At 48.1% G+C, this 26,672-nt stretch overlaps 1 protein-coding gene across 1 annotated transcript in view; it reads right to left on the bottom strand.

Moving 5' to 3' along the window:
• Nucleotides 1-26,672, bottom strand: part of Pik3ap1 (phosphoinositide-3-kinase adaptor protein 1) — a 117,874-nt gene that overhangs the window by 11,930 nt on the left and 79,272 nt on the right. Inside the window, exons 9-14 of the mRNA XM_057777577.1 lie at nt 24,134-24,229; nt 18,388-18,582; nt 14,219-14,284; nt 12,551-12,756; nt 9,276-9,348; nt 3,100-3,255 (exon numbers count right to left, since the gene is read on the bottom strand). Of these exons, the coding sequence (XP_057633560.1) occupies nt 3,100-3,255; nt 9,276-9,348; nt 12,551-12,756; nt 14,219-14,284; nt 18,388-18,582; nt 24,134-24,229 (792 nt within the window). The remainder of the gene's footprint in view (nt 1-3,099; nt 3,256-9,275; nt 9,349-12,550; nt 12,757-14,218; nt 14,285-18,387; nt 18,583-24,133; nt 24,230-26,672) is intronic.

Here is a 26,672-nt window from a genome sequence, read left to right as displayed (position 1 = left end):
TGACCCATACTTCCCTGGGCTACGCAGTTGGTAGCATTCTCTGGTCTTGGCCCCATACTCTGCTCTCATGTCAGGGGGAGGGAGACAGTGTCACATCTTGGTCACCAGGGAAGAAGGCTCAGACTAGTATCTACCTTGTGCTAGTTTTGGGCTTTCCTCTATTACAAGTCCATAAAGATACAATCTGGTTCTTTTCATCTTTCTGTCTCCAGTGAATGCAGAAGGGGGAGGGAAAAAAATGGCCATATGACCCTTGGGCCAGATAATCTACAAGAACACTGTTGAGTGTTCCACAATCGAGCTTTTGTTCTCTCAAATATAGCACTAATTACTGGGGCTTAATTACTTAGTTATAGCCAGGTTTAACCTGTAACTGTCTTTGTGGATTCCAAGAGATAACAGGTGTGCCATCATAAAAATAATGATGGTCATAGGGTGTGACTCCAGGGTAAAGGGCTCTGAGTCTGGCTTTCCCTACTCTCTTCCCGCTGCAAACAAACTAGCGCTACTGGAAGGTGATGCTTCCCTGGGTAATAGCACGGTTAGATCTGGATATGATTTCTGGACCCTCTGCTCAGCTGCCAGAAGACTCAAGGCCCGTTTTCTAGCCCCTAACTGTTACCTAGAAACTACAAGCTTTACTTACTGTCTTGGACGAATGAGGTCACAGAGGGATATACTTATCATGGGGCTGGCAAAGAGCAACTGTCTGGTAGAAGTTGGTGTTCTCATCATCTTTAATTTGAAAGCAGTATACTAGTCTTTGGTGACAGCCCCATACCGTGACATCACCCCCACGAGCACCCCTTCATGCCTCTGTGTGCACTCCAGACTCAGCCAACCGACTTGCTTTAGAAAAAACATCAGCACATATGACAAAACCCAAAGCTCTCAAAGACTCTTGCACAGTCCTCTTGTCCTCCCTTCCCAAATTCCCTCGCCATGGAAAAGGTTCAGGCTGTTCAGTTAAAGGCCATGTGGAGTAAGGTCTTGGAGAACACGAGGCCATCCTGGATGCCCCAGCTGAGTGCCGTCATCTGAGTGACCCTTGCTCACTAAACATGGGAAAGACACAAGTCACACCTTCTAGCTGCACCCAGGTTGTGAGATCTGGTGTAAATCAATGGTTGTATTCCGAGCAATTAGGTTTTGTCATGGTTTGTTACAGAGCAGAAACTGGAACAAGAACCAGCCCTGATCTGCAGCCACAATGAAGAGCGTAAGGCCTTGGTCTGGCATTAAATAGCATTTCCTAGCTCCACGAGATAGCCATTTCTGGGCAACAACTTACTTGGTCCACCTGGTCCTCAATGTAGGCTACCCCAAAAGTAAAACACACAGAGAACAACTTTCCAATTACAACACTTCACACCAGGTACCCACCCACCCCCCAAAAAAAAATCCAACAGACAAAACAAGCACTTTATATTTGTCTTTACAATTTTCCAACTGTGGTTCCCTTTCCTATGGGAAGCAGAGGCCCCACCAGAGTAGGTTCTGGCACATCCCTCCTCTCTCACGTGCTCAAGAAAAGTACCACTTGCCTCTAGTTTCTTCTGCAGCCTGTGATCCCTGGGGAGCTCTCTCCTGCCTCTGACAGCAGAATTCTCAGAATGCTCAAGCTGCCTTTGGCAGAGGCAATCTTTGGGTACACATTCCTGCCCCCATTATGGGTGGGGAAATTTTCTTCTTGTTCAGCCTACATTCCCAAGTGGTCACATGATAAGCTTTGGAGGTGTTTCCGCAGGTGTGAGGAATATTAAGGGAAGAGGACAAGCTGACTTCTACTGTCACCTGGCTGTTTAACCTTAAGCAAAAGAATTCCCTGTCTGGGAAAAATCTATACAGTAAGAAGTCTTGCTTGACCTGTGTCCTTGGTGAGCAAAATCGTGCATGTGTACATGAGTAATAAGTATTTATGGATATGTGTGCATGTGTGTGATTTGTATGTGGAGAGGTACAGACAGATAAGTTTTTGGGAAACAGATCCAGAATACAAAGTAAATTCTCAAGGAGGCTGTAATGTAAAAAAGACCACAAGAGGTTTGGGTAGTCCGTTATCCTGCATTCATCAGTGGATGCTCTGCCTGGCTTCCAAGGAGACCTGAGTCGTGAAGTATACTTCTGCCTCTCTCATCATGTTTGCAGTTGTTTGGATACAGGGAAGCCAACATGTCAGCAAATGCTGCCCAAGATGCAGAAACAGTGTCCCAGCCGGAAGCCTGTACATCAGGCCTCATCTGCCACAATCAGACTCCCATTCATGCTTCTTCACCAAAACAAAGATGTGTCCTAATTAGAACCTAAACCACCCACGCAGAAGTTGGACTTCTCAAATTTGAGACTATGGTTGTCTGCAGCGCTGATGAGATGCCCTTAGCTATCCCTTAACACAGCTGGGGAGGAAGCAGGAGCCGCGGTGAAGAGTCCTGGCTTGGCTCCAGACTGAGTTCAAACCCCAGCCCTGCTCAGCTTTATTAGCTACAACCTGGGACAAGGCACTAAGCCTGAACACTTCCTCCTCTGCAAGAAGAGGCCATGAATCTACATCACAGAGGTTTTGTGGTCATTAAATGATCAATGAAGACAATTTACTTTCGGTAAATGCCCAATCAATGTTAAGAATTATTATAAAGCAAGAGAGAAAAGCAGAAAATGAAGGGATGTGAGAAGCAGTGTGGACTGCATCTCCCCACCTGTGCGGACCATCACTAGGTTCCACTATTTATAGAAAGCAAGCACTCTAAGGATTATCACACCATTGGGCAAATGCCACAGGCCAGCTAGTCTCCACACTCCACACCTCTCAAAACCAAATCAGGTCTCCGTTGAGATCTCCGGCTCCTAAGAGTGTTTGCCAAGCCGGGCTGTGGTGGTACACACCTTTAATCCCAGCGCTCAGGAGGCAGAGGTGGGTGGATCTCTGTGAGTTCGAGGCCAGCCTGATCTACAGAGCAAGTTCCAGGACAGCTAAGGCTACACAGAGAAACCCTGTCTTGAAAAACCGAAACCAAGCAACCAAACAAAGCGTGTTTGCCAGAGCCTGCCGTGCCAGTGAGCTGGCGGGCGGTACTGAGGCGCCTCTGGCCTGCCGCTTACTTGCTGTGCTCGACGTGCTGTCGGTTTTCCAGTCTCCGCGTCTCAGCTCCGTCCTTGGGGGAAACACGCTCTTCCTGGGGCCGCTCTCATACACTCCAAACTCCACTTTTCCGGGCAGGTGCTGCGAATGCCGGATTGGGACTGTGATCTCCAGATCTGAAATCAGAAGGAAGAAAGAGCTTCAGGCAGGCTGCCGCTGCTAAATGTCTCTCATGGCCACCTGTCTCCTGGGCCTGGGCCTGGAGGAGGGTATGCGAGAGACCCTGGATTCTTGTCCCACATCAGCACTGAAAAGCCACAGAATCCAGTGTGGCCCAGAAGAAGGAAAGGATGGCAGAGCGTGAGAAATAGACAGAAGAGCTCTTCCCCTCTGAGAGTAGAAAGAGGAGACACTTAGGAAAGGCTTGGGCTCCTAGCCCCACCATTTAGCTATACACAGCCACCCTCTCTGAACAAGAGCCCTGTCTAAGGAGGGGATCACGAACTCCGCTGATGGCAGGAAGTCACCCTGAGCACCAGCTCAAAGAGTTCCCACAGTCTTAGTCAATGGAATCCTCATAAAACCCAAGAACCTAGCACCACTGTTATCGTTCCCAGAAGAAATGAAGGCACAGAAGAGGGAAGCTGCACCCCAACCCCCCCCCGCCCCGAGTACACGGATGGAAGGCCCAAACTGGGATGTGAACCCTGGCTCTGGAGTCCAATGGCCTCTTGCTCCCTGAATTTGTTATGGATGACAGGTGAGAGGGTATGGGACGGCCAACCTACCCTGACAACCGTGGCCCAAGGAGTGTGGGACCAAAGTCCTCCACGCAGAGAAAGACTGACGTCTGAGACTGACTCATGGTGAAGGCACAGTCCGTACCCAGCTCAGGGCCGACCCTGGACTCTGCTACTGGTTTGTCTTTAACCCTGCTGAGATTTCCACCCCAGGGTCTTGGGAGCATAAATAACTCAGGCCAGCGAGCAGTGTGCAATGCCTGGAGTATCAACAGCTTCCACCCCAGGGGGTGGGAAGCAGGGTGGGAGGAAGCCACGGGAGCCGGGGTGGAAGAGGAACACGCTGTGGGACCTGTGCTCTCCTCCAGGTACTGCCTCAGTTCACCACTCTGTTCTTCCATGGGACAAGTGTCTAGGAAATTCAGAGGTGACTCCTCATGCCAAAGGCAGAAACCCGCCACCGAGAAAGCTAGGGAATAAGCTAGAACAGTATGAAGGGCAGTGTGAGGGAAGGGTGGACGGGACACAGTGAACAGCCTGTGAGAACATCGGAAGTGTGGACTGCTGGTCTCCATAGGCCCTGATCTTTCTCATGCTAGAGAAACGGAATCCAGGGGTCTAGTAACAGCCAGCTCCTTCGTGGAACGGGGAGAGTTTCCAGTCCCAGCCTCCCTGGTTGCACCGCAAAGGAAGCCTTCCCATGCTCACTACCCTGGGCGCAGAGCACTGCCAAGGCCTGTGTTCACGGGGTGAACCGTGAGTCTCGGAGCCCGTGTAGATATATCATGCTTTCCTTTCCTTCTCAGCTTTTATTTACAGGAAAAAAAATCACTCTAAGATTTCTTAAGGTTTCCAGTCTGCCTAATTAACTTTAAGGTGGTAATTTTCCCACCCTCACAGTTTCTGTAAAGAAGGAAAGTAAAGCACACAGGAAGAAAAAAAAATCAGATCAAAGGTTCAAAAACTCAGGCCAGGCTAGAAGTTTTTAGAACACCTATACTCTTTGCCTGAAGGCACAAAGTCAGGAAGAGTCTTCACGATTATTGCTAGCTTTCTGAAGCACGTTCGCCTGCGTTGTTACTTCCTTTGTGCATCAGGACTTTTCTGTTCAGTAGGCAATTATAATCCTGTGAGGAAACTGAGTCACACTGGGTAAAGCAATGGCCCTACATACAGAAGTGATTCAGCAATAGCACAAGGAGCAGAACCCGGTTTCCGGGGCCTCAGCTGGCTCTGCCTCCCAGGACACACCCAGATCACAAATATTGACTGTTTTCCTGCAGGGCCACAGCATCCGACAAGTGGCGTGTTTAGAGCCTGTTTCCTGTGCCGTCAACTCCGTGTGCTACAAAGGGCAGAGCTGCTCCCTGGGGCTGAAGATACGAATGCAGGGTCTGTTTTCAAGTTCAAGGGTCCTTGGTCCTTAGCGTTCCAACCCCAATTAAGGAAAAATGATAGCTGTTTTCTAAAGTAACTAGAGTTTCCAAATCTGAGTTACATTCTTAGAAAAGGTCTCGCAGACGGAAGTGCCACTCATCCACCTAGAACTAGGTACAGCCTGTACTGGAGTTAAGAATAATGGTGAGCTATCAGGCAGGTTCCGGAAACCACCTGGTCCCAGGCAAGAACAGCAAGTGTTCTTGACCCTTGATCCACCTCTCCAGCCCTGCTATTTATAATCTATCGCAATAAAAATTAAAAGCAAGGATACTCTTGGACAGCTAGGCCATACATCCTCCCCAGCGGGACTCCCTGCCACCCGTTCTTCCGCGTCTGTTTGAGTTGGACCTGAAATGTCCCCTAAAGGCCCTCGTGCTACTGTGAGGTGGTGGAAGCTTTCAAAGGCAGAGCCAGGGAGAGGTCTTTAGATTATTGGAGGCTGCCCTTGAAGGGGACAATAAGACCCCAGCTTTATCCCTTTTCTGTTTCTTTTCCCAGCTGGGAGACAATTTTGTTTTGCCATGGTCTTTTAAAAAATAGATTTTGCTGAGCAGTGGTGGTACATGCCTTTGGGGGACAGAAGCAGGCAGATCTCTGAATTTGAGACTAGCCTGGTCTACAGAGAGAGAGTTCTAGACAGCCAGGGCTACACAGAGAAAGCCTGTCTCGAAAGCCATTTTTTTTATTTATGAGGGGCAGAGGGTGGATGTGTGTGCCATGCCAGTGAAGTTAAGATGACAACCCGAGAGACTTAGTTCTCTTCTCCCGTTATGTGGGTCCCGAGGATCAAACTTAGGTCACCAGACTTAGCAATAAGGGCCTTTTAGCCACTGAGTCATCTTAATGGCTCTAGGCCTTTTTTTATTTATAACTTGATTATCTCAGTTATAATAAAGGAACGTTAGCTAACACAGTTTCCAAAGATAACATGGTTTAATCTTTTCATAGTAATGGCACTAATTATAGTCACTGACAGAGAAATAGTGAAAATTATTACCCCTCCCCAAGAAAAATTCCATGTCAGACGGTCCAGAAAGGGGGATTCTGGCCATGCTTCTTCACACATTGATCATTCTGATTTAGACTATAGGTAGCAGTGGGCAGAAGCCATTATTTAGAAGCCTAATCGGCCTTGGGTAAACTTTGTGGGGCCCTGGAATGTAGCCCTAGCCCAGGCTGGTCTAGAACTTGTGATCTTCCTGATTAAACCTTCCAAGTGCTGGGATTACAGGTGTGTGCCACTGTGCTCAGACTGAACTCAGGAAAATATTTAAAAACTTATGACTTTTGGGCTGGACAAGTCCCCGCCCGGAGCACTTACTCTGGAGGGCTTTGTTCCAGAGGACACAGGTCCCTGTGTGCGGCCTCTGTGGACTCCCGGGCCTGTGCTGGGCACAGGCTGCACCCATACTTCTTGCCCATCGCAACACCCCTGTTAACTTCCCACTTTCCAGGCTAAGACTATGGCTCAGAGAGGAAAAATATTTTGCCCGTAGTCTCAAAGCACTAAGTAGAATCCCAACTCCAAACTTGTTCGCCCCAAGGCCATGTCTCTGCCCCTCGGCCCCTCTGCTCCTCAGTGTGGGTGGGTGCTGACCTGGTCTCCAATCCCCAGTGACACCAGGTGGAGCCCAGGGGAAGAAAGCTATAAGGGGACCCAGAAGTCTCCATTCTTGAGCCGGACCACGGACCCCTGAGCGCATGTGAGCCTCACCACTGTACCCTCCCGGTCTTTGGACACTGGGGCCACCGACCAATTGCAGGCCAGTATGGCTTGTGTTTAAAAGCTTAACAAGTTTCACTTCGTTGGTGCATCCGTCTTTGGATGCACATGCTCTACTTTTCAGAAGCACTTCAGTCATTTGCCGCCTAGAGTCCTATTTTCTGAGCCGGGGCCACTGCAGATCCTGAGCCTGACTTTCCACCCTGTCAGCTCTCTTCTTCTCTGCACCAGGAGGGCAGACGTGAGCCTGGGGTCGAGGTGGGGGATACAGTGAAAATCCAGACTCTCAATAGAAGTGCTCGGATGAGCTCCCTGACCCCTCTTTCTGATATGGTCAAAATCATGAATATTCTCTAAGCCAACTACTTTGGGAAAAATACTATGCTAGGCATCATGGGAAAACCACGCCTGCATAAGTAAAAAGATGACTAGCTCACAAACTAGCCGATCACACATGGTAGATTGTGGGTTTCTTTTCGAGCTGGGTGCTGATTCTGGTGGCTGTGTGTAATAGCTGGTGTCAGCAGATGTTTGGCTGAACCTCTCGTCCCAGCACAGACGTCCTGAGCTCCATCAGGACTGTGCTGCAGACTGACACACATGTTCCTGCCATCGTGGAGCTCATGGTAAGAGCAGGGGTAGATGCTGGCCCAGGACCAGAACAGAAGACTAAGGAAATCCGGTCCATGTTACAGGGGCAGAGGGAAAACGAGAAAGCAAAAAGCAAAAATGGCAGAGGAGCCTCTTTGCTGGATGAACGGAGGCAGCAGTCAGAGTTGGGAAGGATAGCAGCAAGCATCAGGTACAAAGGCCTAGGGAAGACCTGTGCTTGCCTGTTAGAGCAACACGAGGGGGTTATTAATGCTCAGGCTGGGGCTGGGGGAGTGGTCTGGAGCTTGTGGAGAAAGAGTACAGAGGTCACATAATATGGGGCCTTGGAGGCCACAACAGAGAGTCTGTTTTTCCTCTAAGTGCTTAGAGCGGGGGGGGGGCATCCTCTGATATTTTATTTTTGGCATTATTACTGCTATTTTAAATTATGTGTCTTTGTGAGGGTAATGTGTACATGAGTGCAGTTCCCCATAGCGGCCAGAAGAGGGCAACAGATCCCTTGGAGTTGGAGTTACAGGTGGTTGTGAACCTCTCAATATGGATGCTAGAGACGAAAGTTAGGTCTTCTAAAAAAGCAGCACAAACTTAACCACTGGACCATCCTTCTATCCCTTGGTGATTTGTTGTTTTAAAAAAATAATAATTAATTAGTCTTTTGTGATAGGGTGTCATTGGATAGACAAACTGGTCTCAAACTCACAGAGATCTATTTGTCTCCGTTCCGTAAAACACCAGGATTAAAGTTATTTGCCACTGTGCCCAGCCATATGATCCTCTATTTATAGAAGGTGCTGGCTCTAGATGGGAGGATGAACTGTACGGGGTGAGTGTGGACAAGGGTGGAGACGAGCGGAGAAGCTACAGCACCAGCTCCACCAAGAGATGGCGGTGGCTTGGCTACAGCCATGGCATAGGGAAAATTGCCAAATTTAGACTGCACCTTGGAGCCAGAATCCTAGGAATGAAGAAATAAAGTAACAGCAATTAGGACAGAATAAAGACATACCAGGGACAACAGGCTCTCCAGATGTCCTGAGTGAGGACACAATACAAAAGCCTACAGTGGCCCAGAGCCTTCTAGGAGAAGTCCAGTTATAAGAATGCAGGTGCAGAGGAAGAGGCCCGAGCAAGAAAAACTGTGGGGATGTCCAGACTCACGAGAGGCCAACTGACGACAGGCTAACACACAAGTAGGGCTGATTTTGCTTAGTTCTGCTCGTAAGCGGCTCCTACAGGACCCTTTCTTCCCTGCTCCTCTTGCCAAAAGATTGGCTAGAGTAGAGCACAGAGGCCCAACCTGCAGAAGGCAGGTCCTTGCTCAGGATGCTTGGTGACACATGGCTGGTGTCATGGGGGTTAGAAGGGGACAGAAGAGCCCATCCGTAGCACACGCAATAGGCACGCATGCCCTACTATTGCATATTGTCCTTAGACGCTCATGGTAGAGGTTGCCCACTCTCAGGGGAGTGTGGTTTCTCACTCTGTTGGCGCCTATGCTTTCCCAATTGCCAAGATCGGAGCCAAGGTAGAAATGATGACCGTCCTCTTCGGGTGGGAGGGGGCTCTAACCATCCATTCCCTCCTGGGCAAGCAGTCTGTCTACTCGGGCCACAGAAGAAGGGATAGTCGAGGACAGCAGCAACGCCACCTCTAGTGATGCAGGCACTGGGAAGCCACCTACCTGAATGCTTTCCCAATTTTTGCTTCTCTCTCTGTCTTCGGGTGATGCTGTCTCTTAGTCTTTTAAGATTTTCCTGGAAAATAGTTGTTTGTTGTTTAAGTATCCAGCAGAGTGGTGCCTTTTGAACATTAGAATTCCGTTCTTATGTTATGTCCTAGGCAGGAGCTAGCACACTATAGTCACGTTTCAAGACTGCCCCCGGAGAAACTCAAGTCTTTGTGCCTGTAACATGCCTTTTTTCCTCCAGCAGAGCGTGCTTTCAGAGGCCCAGCCCCATTCTCAGCCTAGCGTGCACGGCCCTCCTTCACCTACACCTCACAGCCAACCCCACCCGACACGCTCACAGACTTGAACTCATCCCCGCCTCTGACTGTGCTCTCTCCTCAGTCCTTGAAGGGCCCTAATTTCTATAACTTTGTCCCAGGCCTGGGCCAAGGCTTCCCCAGGTGGCTCCAGGCTCTAGTCCTGTTCATATCAATCATGTGGCACTTGGGCTGCACTGCCTTGCATATAGCATATGGGTATGCGTGCAATATGTACCCTGTCTCTTCGGGGACACTGGACTTTCCAAAGACCAGGTCTTGTAACTTTCTATAATTCAATCATTTGGGCCGTTGTAGTCATTCAATAAATGTTGACTGTATACACAAAGGTCAAGGTTTGTTTCTATCTTAAGTTGGCCCCCAGCAACAGTGCCTGGGCATTGCAGAGAAGTTAGGAATCTGAGCACACAGTAGTACCCTGGGGAAATGTCTAAACATTTTGGCTGGAGCAGCAGGTGGATGGGAGGGATCCACAGGAAGCCAGACTGGGAGGGCTGGTTGGTCTGAAACTGTGGGCTAAAGACACTGAACCTTGTCCAGGAAGCATGAGGGGGACAGAGGAAGCTATAAGATGACCATTGAGATGAAGTTCTGATGATCTGGAGGTGGAGGCAAGGAGACCCATCTACGGACCAGGTAGCTGGCCTGAGGCAGGCAACAGGGCAAACAGAGGAACATGGCTATGGGGATTGGAGAAATACCCCAGAACAGCAGTGGTGAGACCTCCAGCTGCTATACCCGAGTGGGAGTACACCAGCATCTGTCTGGGGCCTTGAGAGATAAACAGAAATAAGCTGCTTGATTGGACAAGCCTCAGGTCTAGCACACCTCGGGAGAACATGCCAAGCTGATGGTTGCAATTAGAACCAGAGGCAGACTCAAGTGTTGTCTATACAAAGAAAGAGCTTGAGAAAACCTGGACAGTGTCTCCACTCACAAGAGACAGGGATGAAGGAGACAGAGGAACAGACAGAAGCAAAGGGAAATAAAGTTGAGTGCCCCAGGAGCAGCCAACACATCCCAAACAGAGGAGGTTACAGACTTCCATCGGCTGGGGTTTTCTACCGTTGTGAACATGAACCCCAGCGTGCATCCAGGAGTGAACACATCTGTGTGCGGGGAAGAGGTTATTTGGCTATAGATACAGGGAGAAGGCTGGCATTCAGTCTTCACCAGGCAAGTGAAGGGCTTGCCCTGCTTACACTCTCCCCATTTCCTTTCGCATTTCAGAGGTGGGGAAATGGAGGCACAGCAGGCCCCTGTCATTCAGATGCGAGTGATAGAACAGGAACTTATCCTGGGCTACCATCTCCCAAGAGAGCTTGTGTCTGCTTTGACACATGGTCAGAGGACTTAGAGAGAACGTAAAAAAACAAATAAACAAACGAAAAACAAAACCTGTCGGCCAGGGTAGCCTTTGCTCAGAACTGCAGTGGTTCTAAGGTCCCCGAATGAAAGCCTGGGGTCCTGTGTTCCGCACTGTAGGATGCACCACCCTTCAGACCCTTTAGGGAGGAAGGCGCCTGGTAAAGAGGGTTCTCACGTCACAAACACGCAGCTGACAGAGTAAAGGGCTCATGGTAGAAGGTGTGGGGAAGGGAGCACAGACTCTAGAGCCAACCTGGAGTCTACATCTGACCAACTCTTCCCCAGTGTGAGCCCTGCTCTGTAAAACAGAGGTCACACTATCTTGCTTACACTTGCACTGTGAGGAGTCACAGAAACTGACCTAGCCAACTGGGAGCACAGTGTCAGAGCTCAACCACGGCTGCCTTCTGGCTTGGTCCCCCACTTCTCACCACCTTACCCACCCCCGAAAGGCACTGACCCTCCCAGGGTCAGATGCCTCCGCAGCCCAGGAGCTGTCAAGTCAGATGCAAGGAGACCAGTGACTGGACCTTAGCATTCACTAGAGAGGTGGCCTTGAATACATACCCTAATCCCATGGGCCTGACGTCCTCACTTTTAATATGAATATGTGTAAATAATAAAAATATATATGTGAAATTGTTTATTTTGTCACAGAAATCCTAAAACCAGCTAGGCATAGTGGTGCATGCTTGTAATCCCAGCATTTGAGAGGCAGAGGCATGTGAAGCTCTATAAGTTTGAGACCAGCCTGGTCTACATACAGAGTTCCAGGTCAGCCAAGACTATATAGTGAAACCTTGTCTCAAAACAACAGCAATCTTCAAGCCATAGAGATAAACCAAGAGCCTGCTGTGCACCCCAGTCTTCTCATATGAGCCACCCCCCCAGGGGGTTCTCCCTGGTACAGGATATTTGTCATTTTACAGATTTGTGCCTTTGTATTTACAGGGTGTCTAGAGAAATGCAGAGTCTCTCTCTCTCTCTCTCTCTCTCTCTCTCTCTCTCTGTGTGTGTGTGTGTGTGTGAGAGAGAGAGAGAGACAGAGAGAGAGACAGAGACAGAGACAGAGATAGAGACAGAGAGACAGAGACAGACAGACAGACAGACAGACAGACAGACAGATTGATTTTTAACTCAGGAGGTTTAGACTCTGAAGCTTGTGGTGTTCATTTCATCATATTTCTTGGGATCTTTCCAAGGTTTCTTCATGTCCTAAAGAGTGATGATCAACTACGAGGGAGGAAAACGGGACCCTGAAGAGCAGAGAGAGCAAGCAGAGGTGAAGGCCACATGCAGACAGCAGCAATGCAGAGGCAGAATTGGGGTGTATAGGGACATTCGTTCCTGACCTCCAGTCCTGGAAAGCTTTTAGCCAGGAGTTACAGACAAGGAACTCATAAGCACAGCCCCTGACAAGGATACTCGAACAGTGCTCACAGGTCCAGCCATCCAGTGACAGTGACATACGAGGCAGCTGCAGCTGCCTCTTCCGCTGAACTCTGTGTGTGTGTGTGCGTGCGTGTGTGTGTGTGTGTGTGTGTGTGTGCGTGAAACAACTCCAACAGTGACAGAACTGGCTACCTGCTGGAAGCGGAAGGACTCGGATCGTTTCTTCTGGTTGAGTTGCCACTCTTTAAAGTGCAGTACGGCCTCATCCACATTGACAATGCCTAGCTTCACCTGCTCCTGCAGGGTGATGAGCTGCCGCTGGCCTGGTGTTTTCATCCCAGCAAATGGGTCATAGATGCTCGACGGGGGCCTGTCCCTCCATGGCCTCACGGGTGGCTCTGAAAAGAACGGCAGAAGTCAGCGTGAAAACTCCCAGCTGGGAAAAGCAGACCTGAGAGGTGACGGTAATGATGGTGGACACAGGCTCCAAGGAACAGTCTGCCACAGCCAGAAGAAATAATGACATGTGGAATCAAGATGGGGGTGGGGGGACATGGAATGAGGAAGGGGAAGTTGCTAATAATTTCAAAGCCTATTGGAGTAAAGCAGACAGAGCCATAACACAGGAGGGAGGGGCAAAGTCTGCCAACCACACTGAACTTTGACTGTGAAGGCGTCGAATCCAGCATTTCTCTGCCCAGAGACTGCTGAAATTTTGGGGTAAACAACTCTTCACTGTGAGGACCTGTTCTGTGTATTAGAGAGCAATGAGCAGCATCTCTGGCCACCGCCTACCGGGTGACTTTCTTTGGATTTGGAGATGCAAAATGTCCCCAAATATTGCTAAATGTCTTCTGTGGAAGGGAGGGCAAAATGCTCTCTATTGAGAATTAGAGCTTTATATATAAATCCACTCCCAGAACAGATCAGTATACAGAAAGGATCCAGGCAGGGAACTTCTTCCAGTTCTGTCTCTGAACAATGGTTGAGGACTGATGGACACAAATGTTAATGGAACTGCCACCCAGGTCCAGTGGCACTGGTATAAATTAGCAGCTCAGTCCCAGCAGGCTGTCCTTGGGTTGTTCCATGCCAACCTCTATTTCATTATGACTGAAGGGCAGCTGTCCACTTCCGAGGCTGGAAGCCAGCCAGCCCCTTTTTAGGCTGTGACTCCACGGTTCCTTGGGGGAATGAACTACTTGCAGAGATGATGGGGGCACTGGGACATGGGAGGACAGCGTGACATCTTATGTCTCAGTTCATGTAGTGTGCTCCAGATCTCCCCTGTGACTACTGTCTTTCAGGAACACCTCTGAGTGCTTAGACACTGCTGGGACCGCTCTTCTAAAGATTCTTAAGCGGGGTGGTACTGAATTCCTATGCCCAGCAGAAGGAGATGGCTCAAGGGTTACGGGGAGTTTTCGGCTCCTTTCAAACTTCCTTAAAAGGTCTTTGAGAAAACTGAATGTCCTGGTTGTCATCCAACAACAAGAAGGTAACTTCAATGAGAGTTGAGTCAAAGCACAGTGGGACTAGTAAAGACAAGAGGGCTGTGCCACAGGTGAAGGCTTGGCACTGGGCCCACTGCCAGGCTCTCGGCATCAGCGTCAATTCTCCAGTTCTACATGGGCATTTGTGTATTAGTGACCTCTGTGGGGTCAGTTTGTACAGTAATCTAGGGTACCGCTGTCTCTCCCCCTTCTCCTTAGCCTCCAGTAAGAGATATACTCATGCAGTATTCCTGAGCTACTGGTGAGATCTCTTGACGTGACTGCCACTGCCACACATGGCCAGCCTTGTTAATATTCCTACAAGTTCAGTTCCTACGTGGGACGTTCAGGACAAGCTCTGGTTTACCTTCTCTGATGTTCTCCGAAGAAACATAGAAATTCCCAGGTCGCTCCTGACTTTTTTCTGCAAAAACTGTGAAAGAGAGAATATACTGAGTGAAGGCAAAACGTCTCTTTCTCAGGGGCTCTGTCATACATTTACAAAACTGTATGCATTTACGAAAAATAACCTTGTGCAAAAAAGTCATAAACATTTAGTCATGATCATTGTACACATATTTCTGGAAGAAAAGAGTGAGAGAGAGCAGAGAGGGTCAAAAAGACAGGGCAGACGCACAGGTTCTCCAGATTAAAGACGAAGCCAGCCAGAGGGCATCAGCACTATGTCTCAGATTGTTAAAGGAAAGGGTAAGGCATGTGGTGGTGGCGCACGCCTTTAATCCCAGCACTTGGAGGCCAGAGGCAGGCAGATCTCTGAGTTTGAAACCAGTGTAGTCTACATAGTGAGTTCCAGGACAGCCAGGGCTACACAGAGAAACCCTGTCTCAAAAAAAAAAAAAAAAAACAAAGAAGGAGGAGGACAATGACAACGAAGAAGTAGAAGGCAAAGAAAAGAAAAGAAAAGAGAAGGAAAAGGAAAAGAATAAATAAAGAAAAGAAGAAAAGGGTTATGAGGGTCTGGAGAAACGCTAAAGTTGGTAGAGTGCTTGCTGTCCAAGCCTGAGGTCCCCAGCACCCACACACCTGCTGGGTATGGTATCCCACATCTACAATCCCAGCACTGGAGAGATGGAGACAAGCAGATTCCTGGAGATTGCTAGCCAATAGCTGAACTGGTGAGCCCCAAGCTCAGTGAGAGATGCTCTCACAAAAATATGGTGGAACAACTGAGGAGTGCTACCCAGAATCAAACTCCCGCCTCCGGCCAAAGGCAGCCACAGAAACACATGCACCAGCATAAACTACACACAAGGAAAGGAAGAAGGAAGGGGAGGGAGAGAAAGTGCTATGGGAGGAAGGATGTATGCCAGGATCCCCAAACAGAAGGATCTGTGAAGACCTGCAGCTAGAGAACAGAAGGAAGCGCCTACCACTGGGCAGACCTATCTATGATAAGGTAGAACTCTATCTGGTAGAACAAGTAAAATGTGACCTTCCAGGGAAAGCAAGATGAAGCCACCTACGAGGAACAGGCATAGGATAACAGGAGACTGAAAAGTGAAAGCCTCTGTAAGTGGTAGGATGGCAAGGTCATCTCATAGCTCCCTGGGATCTGAAAGAGGCTTCCCCAGCTAAAATCCCCGCTCTGCCACTCATGTGTCACGTGATCTTGGATGAGAAGCTTGACTTTCTCCATGCTTCTGTTTCTTATATGTAGAATGAAGACCAGAAACAACGCCTCCATTGGGTTGCCACGGGAACTGAGGGCTAGTGCATAGAAAGTGCTTAAACATCGTCGGGCACACAGGCTCATGCACCCTTGGCTTTAAGTGCTTCCTAACACAGTGTTTCATCTGACCCTCACAACCGTGTAGCAGAGTACCGTCATTTCTCATGACCATGTCTAGGTAAGGAAACCGAAGCCAAAATGGGTAAAGTGACATATCCCGTGTCCTATGATGTGCAGCAAGAAGTTAGAGGTGAACCTACTCCAAGCCACTGCCCCTATTGTCACCTTGTGGCCTACGGTCCCAGCTCCACTGCCTCTCTGCAATAAGTTGCCACTTTTTCTCCCACTTAGGAATTACCACAGTCCCCATCTGTGGGCTCAGAAGTTGTCCCTGAGATGAGGATTTGACGGCTAGTATTCTATCTGGGAAGTATGGTCGTTACCCTTCACTGTCCACCTGGCTAGATTTAGAGTTACTATGGAAACACACCTCTAGGTGTGTCCATGGCGGCATTTCCAGAATCCCACATCAGCAGAGGTGGGAAGATCCACCATAAACGTGGGCAGCACCATCCCACAGGCTGGTGTCCCATACTGAATAAGAAGAGAAAAGAGAGCCGAGCTGGTAGACCACGTCTCTCTGCTCCCTGACTGCTGACTCCATATGACCAGCTACTTCCCATGCCTGCCGCTGCAGCTAGCGCCGTTCTTGCTGCTCTGCCTTCCCCACCATGATGTGCCGGCACCCCTGACCTGTGAGCAAAGAGCAAACCTCTTCTTGTTAGATATTTTGTCACCGCAATGAGAAGGCAACTATGATAGGAGGTGACCGACGTGAGAGAGGAAGTGGGTGAAACAGTAGATGGTGGGCTATCAAGCAAGGTACCACACCTGCACGAATGCACAATGTGCAGTTCAGAGTCCCACAAGACGGCAAGCACATTGGGTCATTCATGCCTTGAGCGGTGGCCATCTATAATAATTCCCCGGGGTTTTCAGCCTGCCCTGAGAGACGGCAATGGAGCACCACGTGCTGGAGAACGCCCTCAGGAAAAGACACAGCAGTGCACTAAAAGGGTGTGGGGGGAGCCAGGCAGCGGGTAATATCTGGTGGATATGCTAAAGGAGACGCTACCCAAGGACACAGCAAATCTTAGTGACACAGAACGTCCACAGTTGTGGTGCAACTAACTTAGGGTTGCTAGACTGAGTAAAAGTTAAAGCCAAAGAAGGAGAAGGAAGGTAACTACTTGGGACATAGATACATTAAGAAATGTATTCACAGGGATGGAGATGGTTCCGTGGTTAAGAGCACTGACAGCTCTTCCAGAGGACCCAGGTTCAATTCCCAGCACCCACATGGCAGCTCACAACTGTCTGTAACTCCAGTTCCAGAGGACCTGACACCCTCACACAGACACACATACATGCAGGCAGAATGCTAATTTACATGAAATAAAAATAAATAAATTTTAACAATGTATTTGCTGCTTCTGTGCAATTCAGAGTGAACTGGACATCCTGCATTTTATCTGGCAGTCCCAAGCCAAGTTACCCGAGGCTCTGGCAGGGAGCTCCCTGGCCTCTTTAAGACCTCCCCATGTCTCATCTTCCACAATACGTGCTATTAAAAATGGATGAAAGGTCAGGAGCAAGCACAGAGCTTGCAATTTTGCTCACACTGAACGTAAAAGCATGTTAATATAATCAAGTCCCGAAGTGTAGCAGCAAAACCTTCCATAGCTCACTGATGAACAATAATGAAGAAGTCACACTAAATTCTTTCCACCTTTTGTTAACATTAGTAAGTAAGCAGTTAGCCTGAGATACTAGCTTAGCATCCGCTGTGGAGCCAGGGTCCCTGGGGCCCAAGCCCTGGCACTGTTGTGTGGTGGCTGACCTCTTGTGCCAGCCTTTTCCATCCATAAAATGGGAATCAGGGCCCTTACCTAATAGATTATCGTAAAGATTAAATGCAAAGAATGTCCCTAATAGATTTCAACAAGTGCCAGCCATTAAAATGATTAATAGTGATTATAGAACAAGTTATGAGATAACAATGTACTACCTCTGTCCTTACAATTGCACACGAACGCTTCCAGGAAGGCAGCACTGAACTGCCCCTGGCCTAACTCCTAGTTTGTGCTCTATGACCTATGACCCTGGCTGGAGACCATCCAGAAGACAAACAGTGCAGATGACCAGGGAACCAGGAAGTTCCTACTGAGCAGTATCCCTCACCACACTTGTCGGGAACCTTGCTTCGACAAGTATACCACTTAGCAGGGTAGGGCATGGGGATCAGGAAAATAAGTAAAGAGTACGAAGACACGAGTAAAAATAATAAAACAGAAATGTAGGATAGTACCGGGAGGGAGTTCCAGTGAATACTGAAATTTTGCCCGTGTTTAATTTCCATATACTTTTACACCCCACTACAAAAAGGAGAGGAAGACAAAAGACTGTCTTAACATGATACATGATCTAGAACAGTTACTTGCTTCAACACTCTAGACATCAAGTCATTAATTCATAAGAAAAGCATTCTGCTGTTTCTGTAGTGAACCCACTCTAGACCAACTATCCCGAGGGCAGCCACTCTCTAGATCAAATCTCCTAATTTAAAAGAAGGAGCAGAAGTATGTTTGAATTCTCTGACCTTCAGTCAGGGTGAAATGGATCTACCTGTATGGATCTTCTTAAGGTCCAAACATCAAGTAACCACACCCTAGGACATAGTATATAGCCACACTTATTGTTAACAACTTTGAACAACCTCAAACTCTCCGACAAGAGTGGACAAGGTGGAAATAGGCTCACATTTTTGGGCCTCCACACACACTTGCCTTTAGAGATGTATGGCTTGTTGTCGGGCAGCGGGTGAGGGCCAGGAGCACTGGCCTCTGGTCTGGGTACGGGGACAGGAGGCCTGTTGGCCAGGTCCACAGAAAAGGTCTCATCTTCATCCACAGTGTGATAAATATCTTCCTGGTGGGAATGGTACTGCTCTCTCACCATACTGGCTGGTTTCACGCTGTTACCTACAACACAGAGAGAGGTGATTCAGTACAGTGGTCCGGGAAATTGCAGGACTGCAGGTCTAAGACCAAGTGAGTGTTCTTGTTACCAAAGTAACATCCTGTGGCAGAGGCTTCCCTTGAGAAGTCTCCTGCACCATTTGCTCAGAAACCATGAAAGCAATGAGGAGGGCACCAAGGTCTCCTTCATCTGCCACCCACTCAGTCCAGAACAGCAGCATGGGCTCGGCTGCCTCACTTTCACAACTACGATTCTGTTGTTCACCTTAGTATAACTAAGGGAGAGAAAGCACTCCCGCTCCCCAGCCTGAGCTCTCCCAGAACCACTTCCTGGTGATGGGGCAACAGTGAGATGATGCCCTGGTTCCTCACCGCTGACCACTCCCGTGCTCCCCACAACGACTACAAAATGTGGCTCCTCCTTGGTTCTGGGTGCATTTCCTGAGTGATGACTGCATCTGGTTTACAAAAACGCTGCAGAGTTGCTGCTACCAGCAACCACAGTTCGCATATGATAAAAAAAAAAAAAAAACTGAGCCTTTGAGTACTTAAGTAACTTATCCAAAGAGCCCAGAAGCCACCTGGTACCCGGGGATGCTATCTCTGGAGCGACCCTTCATCCCACTATCTGTTTCTCTCACAACTGCACACTGTTCCCCACTAAGCAAAACCACTGAGGTCAGATGATTGCCTCCCCTTCCTGCCCACCAGCACCCTACAACCCCACGTTCTCTGTAAAGATCTGCCCTTCCTGCCCACCAGCACCCCACAATCCCATGTTCTCTATAAAGTTCTGCTTCTTTGATTGACACCACTCAATCAAAACAAATCCTCCTCAAATGCCTGCTTGAGATATAAAATTAGAGTTTGGGTCTCCTTCCTGTGGGGGTCACAATGTGGTGATTTACTGAGATTCTGTGTTTCCATTATATCTTTGCTGAGCTTCAGAGAGTTCACCTTTGTTTCTTGGTGTCCTGTGTCCAGGGGACTGGCCAGGTTGGTCCCAACTAATTAGAAAACATGAGTTCAAAAAAAAAAAAAAAAAAACCATGAGTCCCTGGGCTCTGGCCTTAAGAAAAAGGTTTCTATGTACCTGCTTATCTTAGCATTTTGGACAAGGGGAGGACGGAACTCTGGGAAGGGCTGCACCCAAGGGAAGTATCCTGGGAGAGCTGCCAACAACCCCACAGTGCAACAGTGGCTCTCAGAGCACGTGTCTTCCACTGACTCTAAACAGTTGGCTTTGCCTCAGTTTTTTATCCTGCTTTGGGAAGGCAGTTTCCTTGCTCAGAATCACCTTCATGCTACCTTGTGCCAGGCCAGGCTGGCACAGTCTCAGCCCCACTGTGACCTCCCTAGAGAGGCCCCATTGACCTCCCAGTTTAAGCTGAACTGCTATTTATGCTCTCTGTGTTTCATTCCTTAGCTCCAGGGCCCTGCTGTGATGGGAACTTATTATATTAGTGGCTTGGGCTCCCTACCTTTCTCCCTCCCTAGTCTGTCTGCTGCAAAGGGAAGGCCCCAACCCTGGCCCTCCACAATGTCCTAGAAGCAAACACCGGCTTTCGACACTATATGTGCTCAGTCACACCCTTAGAACAGAGCGACGGATGAACTCTGGGTAAAATGTGGGCCAAGCAGAGAGCCATGTCTCAGATTTGAGCCTCCGTATGGTCAGTCTGCCTTCCCTCCCAGTAATCTGGGCTGGGCAGACTTTGGGGAACCCCAGTGAAAGCTCAGAGCCGCTACATTATCAGAACAAGAGGCCGTCTTGTCTTCTGCAGAAGAAAGCTTCCTGGCTTCAGACGGCGAGAGAGGGCAGACTTGTGAAAAGTGGTATAAATAGAATTCCTCCCTTAGCAACATCTGTCCACAGGCGGGCATTTGTGAGGAAGGCGTTGTTGGAAAGCTGCGCATTGTTAGGGTGACCTCCTCCCCAATCTGACAGCGCCTCCAGATAATCATAACCAATCCCTTTGCTCCTGCTGCCCAAATAGATATGATTTTCAGGAAAAATGTGCTGTCCTACCCAAGCTGCCAGGTTCCCTAGAAACAAAATATACTAGAGAAGCCAAAGAGAGGGCTGGAGAGATGGCTCAGTGGTTTAGAGCATTGCCTGCTCTTCCAAAGGTCCTGAGTTCAATTCCCAGCAACCACATGGTGGCTCACAACCATCTGTAAAGAGGTCTGGCGCCCTCTTCTGGCCTTCAGGCATACACACAGACAGAATATTGTATACATAATAAATAGATAAATAAATATTTAAAAAAAAAAAAAAGAAGCCAAAGAGAGCCAGTTGACAGGACACGTGCTACCCACAGCCAAAGGTCACCTCAGAAGACCTCGGTCTGTGCTGTTGGGTCCCTGAGAGGATGAATTCTGACCCGTATCTCAGCCTCTCCCATCATGATTCGATTGTGCCATTTAAGTGTCATTAACTAATGATTGAAACAGACAGCTGATATGTGCCAGACATCACCCTGTGCCAGGCTCCACATCTCACTGGGGGCAGAGAGTTAATCCTGCCTAGAACTCTTTTATAACATTACTGCTGACTGGCTGAAGGCCACACGAGTGGCATGAAGCACGGGCCTTCAGAGCTGGGCCTGGGCCACTTGTCTTTACCCTCACACCCACACCTCCCTTCTGTCCCTCACATGCGTCAGTCTGTAGCCCCCACCCCCAATTCCTCAGAGCTGCAGAAGGCCAAGAAATGCTTCCAGAATCACACCGTATAGAAATGAGAGGCTGGGTAGAGGGACTGAGAATGATTCCAGTTTTATCTGCGGTGTAGGTGAATATCTGTGCAATATTTTGTATGAAAACAGTATTCTGGACCCATTCATAACTCCTGGAACCTATGTGAGCTCAGACCATTGAGTCACACAACACTACCAACATCGTAAGACCTACTTTCCGAGATCCAGGGATTCTGTTCTGGTGCTTCACGGTATGTGTGCTCTCAAACGTGTGCAGAGATGTTACATGCAACAAAGGCATTCCCTGCACCGAGGCTCACGAAAGCACAGAGCTGAACACCGGCTAACATAAGAGGATGTCCATGTGCCTACGGAAAAGTTAATGTTGTGTTGGTATGACATAAACTAAACATGAAAGAAGACACGAGTATCCAATATTAATATATCCAGAGAAACTCGGAGACTCTAGGGTGAGAGAGAGCAACTTTTCTCATTGTTTTAACTTTTAGGGCCAGATGTGGTGACTCACACCTGCAGGTGGGAGACAAAGGCAGGAGAACTGCCATTCACTTAAGGCTAGCCTGGATTACATTGTGAATGCCAGACCAGACAGGTCTACATAGTCGTGTCTCATTCTTGCGTGTGTGTATATGTATGTGTGTATGTGTGTGCATGCTTTTTGTGTCATTTGAATTTTTATTATCTTTATGTATTACTTTTACAATAGTAAGCAACTATAGCACAGCAACAGGCGGGCACAGCAGGGAATGAAAGGGGGTCCCGCTGTTAAAGATTTAAAAAGGAAAAATCAGAAAGTGCTGTTTTGCAGCCAAGGCTCTCACAGTGACCCGATGGCCCAGCAGCAGCAGAGTCACCTGGAGCTGGAAAGGAAGAGGACTCCTGCGTCCCACTGAGACCCGCTGAACCCCACACTGGTGAGCCTGTGCCTTCAAAAGCACGCCAGGTGGATGTGGGGCACACTGAGATGTGGGAACCACTGCCAGGGCGGGGGGACAGCAAGCTCAACTCCACCGGCACGCGCTAAATACCTCTGTGTGTCAGGAAGCGAGAGACAATGTCCTCATCTCATTGTCCCGGAGTCTTGAGGGGGTTACAGAGAGCGGCCTAACTTGAGGGTAATTTGCCCTAATCTGACAAGGACCAGTCTGCCTATGTAGATTCTCTTGATTCCTTAAATAACACACTGCTCCCCTGCATTCCCACGGCACCCAGCACATTTTTATTTACGCTGAACTATGCTTTTCTTCCTAAAGGAGAACTCATGTGGGGGGTGTGTTTACCTCCTCTGCAGGGCAGGACCGAGTCTGGCCCATCCCAGGGATTTGCACAGACTTAAGGTTTGATGAGGACTGCTGGGAAATGATCCTTTCAATCTAGTATCACATGACATCTGGACAGCAGGAGGCTGCCATCGGCTCCTAACTCACATGCTACTCCTTTCATAAGGTGACGTGCAACCAGGGGTCGAAGGAGGCACCCCTAGGCAGGCTCAGAAGCCAGGAAGGGCTTGAACTGGAGTTCCCACACCCTGCCTACTGCCTCTAGGACCTTGGAAACTCGCCCTGTCTGTCCCTTTGTTACTTCTCCCGCTGAATGAAAGCAGCAGTACCTAATTTACAAGGTTGCAAGAATCATGCAATGGGTGTCGTGCATGCAGCCCTTAAGCTAGGCCTGGGCACTGCTGAAGACAGCAGGGCAAGCCTGAGGCCGAATAATGAAGTCAGTCAGAAAAGCATCTCTGATCTCATCCACGGCCCTCTCGGTGCCGGGTGCTAGCTGAGGAACCTAACCAAACAGCTGATCCTCGACCGCCCAAACCTCTCTCTCAGGTAGAGAGGGTGTTAGAGTGGGAGTCAGCGGATAACAAATGTGCCATGTCCTGTCGCACAACACCCTGACCCCACCCAAGCCTATACTAGGAGCGCACAAGCAGCCATGAATAACAACAAATGAATGGGCATGGTGAACGCTGATCAAACTGTTGGCAGGGCTGTGCAGGTGCCCTGGCGGTGATTTGCCTACAGTGCCCAAACCATTTGACCTCCGAGTCTCACGCCCTCAGCACTCTGCTTCTATAGCGACTTGACTGGCAGGCCCGCCATAATCATAGATGACTGGGCAGAGAGACACAATCACTCACAGTGTAACACCGTACACCTCTGAAAGCACCTATAATAATCACAGCAATGATTAGGACGCTTTGTCAACTGCTTCTTCTGTGCCGGGTCTTAGGTGAATCGTATTTTCACTGAAACTTCCTTGATTCTCACCACAACCTGCCTGCTCAGTGTACCAGGCAGAACTGTCTCATTGCTGTCCTGACGGCATCCCCATCTCATTCTACAGCTGAGGAGATAAACACCTTGCCCAGGGCCTTCCAGATAAGTGGGAGGAAAGGGGCCCACACTCTTAACCACTGCCATGCTGCCTCTGCTTGGCAAAGAGAGTGTATGTACCCATTCTTTACTAGAAAGCAAGGCTTCCATGCAATCACATCTTATTTTGTTCTGGGTTCCCAGTCCCAATATCCAGAACAGTCCTTTCTGCATACAATAGATGATTAATTATTTTTTTGTCAAATAAAAACAGGCATGTAGTTTAAATGAAGTCTTCTTGGAAGTAGTTTAGTGTAATGAAAGGGTTCAGTCATGGACCTCTGGCCTGTCTCTAACAGGCTGATGGGGAAGATCGGGGTAGGTGTGGAGGGAGGCAGAGAGCTGTTAGCCGTCATATGCCACGTATGTGCCAACCCTTGAGACTGAAGCTTCATATGGAATCAGGCAACACTTTCTGTTTGTTTCCTTTCCGCTTTCCTGATCACAACTACAACTTACCTTCTAGGAACTTGCGGATCATTGAGTCCTTGGTGGGCCGAGAGAGGCTTTCTCTAGAGCCTGGGTTACCTACACTGGCCTGAAGCATTTCAACATCTAGAAGGAAAATGAGACAGAGTCAATGTGATGTTTGTTTTTCCACACAGGCAAGGAGACTCGGGTGGATTTGGAAGGTTATCCAAGGTTTACTCTTCTCCCATTCCCCACTTCTCCCTCCTTCTCTCCCTCCTTCTCTCGCTCCCTCCCTTCTTCCCACCCATCCACCCATCCATCTATCCATCCTTCCTTCCTAGTAAGTGTTGAACATTAGGGAAAGTGATAAGCACAAACCCCAAGCCTTTTCTTGGATCATAGGCCTCCAAAGACAGACACACTCATGTGTGTATGAAAGACTAGACTTAATTTTAAAAAATACACACTGCAGTATTGCTTATTACAGTAAAAAAAAAATGGGTACCGAAACAATGGAGAACAGACAGATCATGGTTTGTTCGAATGACAGAAGATTATGTAGCAGTTAAAAAAAAAATGTCTTAAAGCCACTTCTACCAACAAAACTATAGCTCAAAATATAGCAGGTGATGATGTTAGATGCAGATGATTACAGTACATATAATTGAGTTGGGATTCCCTTCTGTATGCTATGAATGTTTTATTACCATTGGTTAATAATGAAGCTGCTTTGGCCTATGGCAGGACAGAATATAGGTATGTGGGGAAACTAAACTGAATACAGGGAGAAAGAAAGCAGAGCCATGGAGACACCATGTAGCTGCCAAAGGAGGAAGACGCCAGAACCTTACTGGTAAGTCACAGTCTTGTGGTGATATACAGACTACTGGAAATGGGTTAATTTAAGATATAAGAGCTGGTTAGGAATATGCCTGAGCCATTGGCCAGACAATGTTGTAGTTAATATAGTTTCTGTGTGATTATTTAGGTCTTGGCAGCTGGGAAATGATAGTGCAGTCTCTGTCTACATATAATACAGCATGACAAAGCATATATGCAGTACAGTATGACAGCTACACAGACTCTGAAGACCTACAACACAGTGTTGCAAACTGTATATAAACTAGGAAATGTACAGCTAACACAGAAGTGCTGGGCATGGGGTTGAATTCCTGACAGTGTCTACCTCTCATGAAGGCATGAAGATGGCCAGGCTCTGAAGACTTAACAGAGGATTGCATCCAGGATCACAACACTTAATTTTTTAACCCTCATACATATTATTGAAGATTTTGATATACCAAAGGAAAAAATCAGAACTCCAGTCCCAGCAGAGCTCTGTGAGTTCAGGTTAGCCTGGTCTATGTAATAAGTTCCAGGACAGTCACAGCTACATAGAGAGACCCCGTCTCAAAACAAACAAAGAATCTAAAGCTTCCGAATGACATTTTAGATAATTAATATGTTATCTTTAAGGAGGCAACATAAAATTATATTTTTATGTTTGCACAAATATGTATAAATTTTGTACACACACACATCCTGTTGTAAGGGGATATAAGCAGTTAAAACTCAGTGGTTTCCTGGGACCTGAGGATATGGAGATAAGCAAGGAGACATTATCCCACTAATCCCTTGCTATATTTTAAGGCCTTCTTTCACTTTTTCAAAAAATAAATGAATTTTTTGGGTTTTTTGTTTGTTTGTTTGTTTTTGTTTTTGTTTTTCGAGACAGGGTTTTTCTGTAGCTTTTGGAGCCTGTCCTGGAACTAGCTCTTGTAGACCAGGCTGGCCTCGAACTCACAGAGATCCGCCTGCCTCTGCCTACTGAGTACTGGGATTAAAGGCGTGCAATACCACCGCCCAGCTATAAATGAATGTCTTGACACTATTTATGTTAACATATTATCACTTAAATAATAACTATTTCATAACCCCAGTCTCATCAGAAAAAACAGTGGCACATCCAAGTTGAGAGTTTACAAGCAATCAACAAACAGGTCCTATTCAAGAGTACTGAGACTAAGAAAGCCTGAGAACCAACCCAAACTGGAAGGGATGAAGGAACAATCTGTGCCTTGCACATCATAGCTGAGTGCTCACCACTAAGCTGAGTGCTCATCGCTAAGCTGAGTGCTCACTGATAAATTGAGTGCTCACCAATAAACTGGGTGCTTACCACTAAACTGGGTGCTCACTGCTAAGCTGATTGCTCACTGCTAAGCCGAATGTTCACCACTTAAACTGGGTGTTCACCGCTAAGCTGAGTGTTCACCACTAAACTGGGTGCTCACTGCTAAACTGAGTGCTCACCGCTAAGCTGAGTGCTCACTGTTAAACTGAGTGCTCACTGTTAAGCTGAGTGCTCACTGCTAAACTGAGTGCTCACCGCTAAGCTGGGTGCTCACCAACAAACTGGGTGCTCACTGTTAAGCTGATTGCTCACTGTTGTTAAGCTGAGTGCTCACTGTTAAGCTGAGTGCTCACTGTTAAGCTGAGTGCTCATAGCTAGCTGAGGGAGTGCTCACCAATAAGCTAGAACACCAACTCCAAAATAAAATTCTTTCTGAGAGGAATGAATGAGCAG

This window comes from Chionomys nivalis, chromosome 8 (assembly GCF_950005125.1).
Source record: "Chionomys nivalis chromosome 8, mChiNiv1.1, whole genome shotgun sequence".
Classification (NCBI taxonomy): Eukaryota; Metazoa; Chordata; class Mammalia; order Rodentia; family Cricetidae; genus Chionomys; species Chionomys nivalis.
The sequence above is the reverse complement of the archived record's forward strand: the minus strand, read 5'-3'. Positions and strand labels throughout refer to the sequence as shown.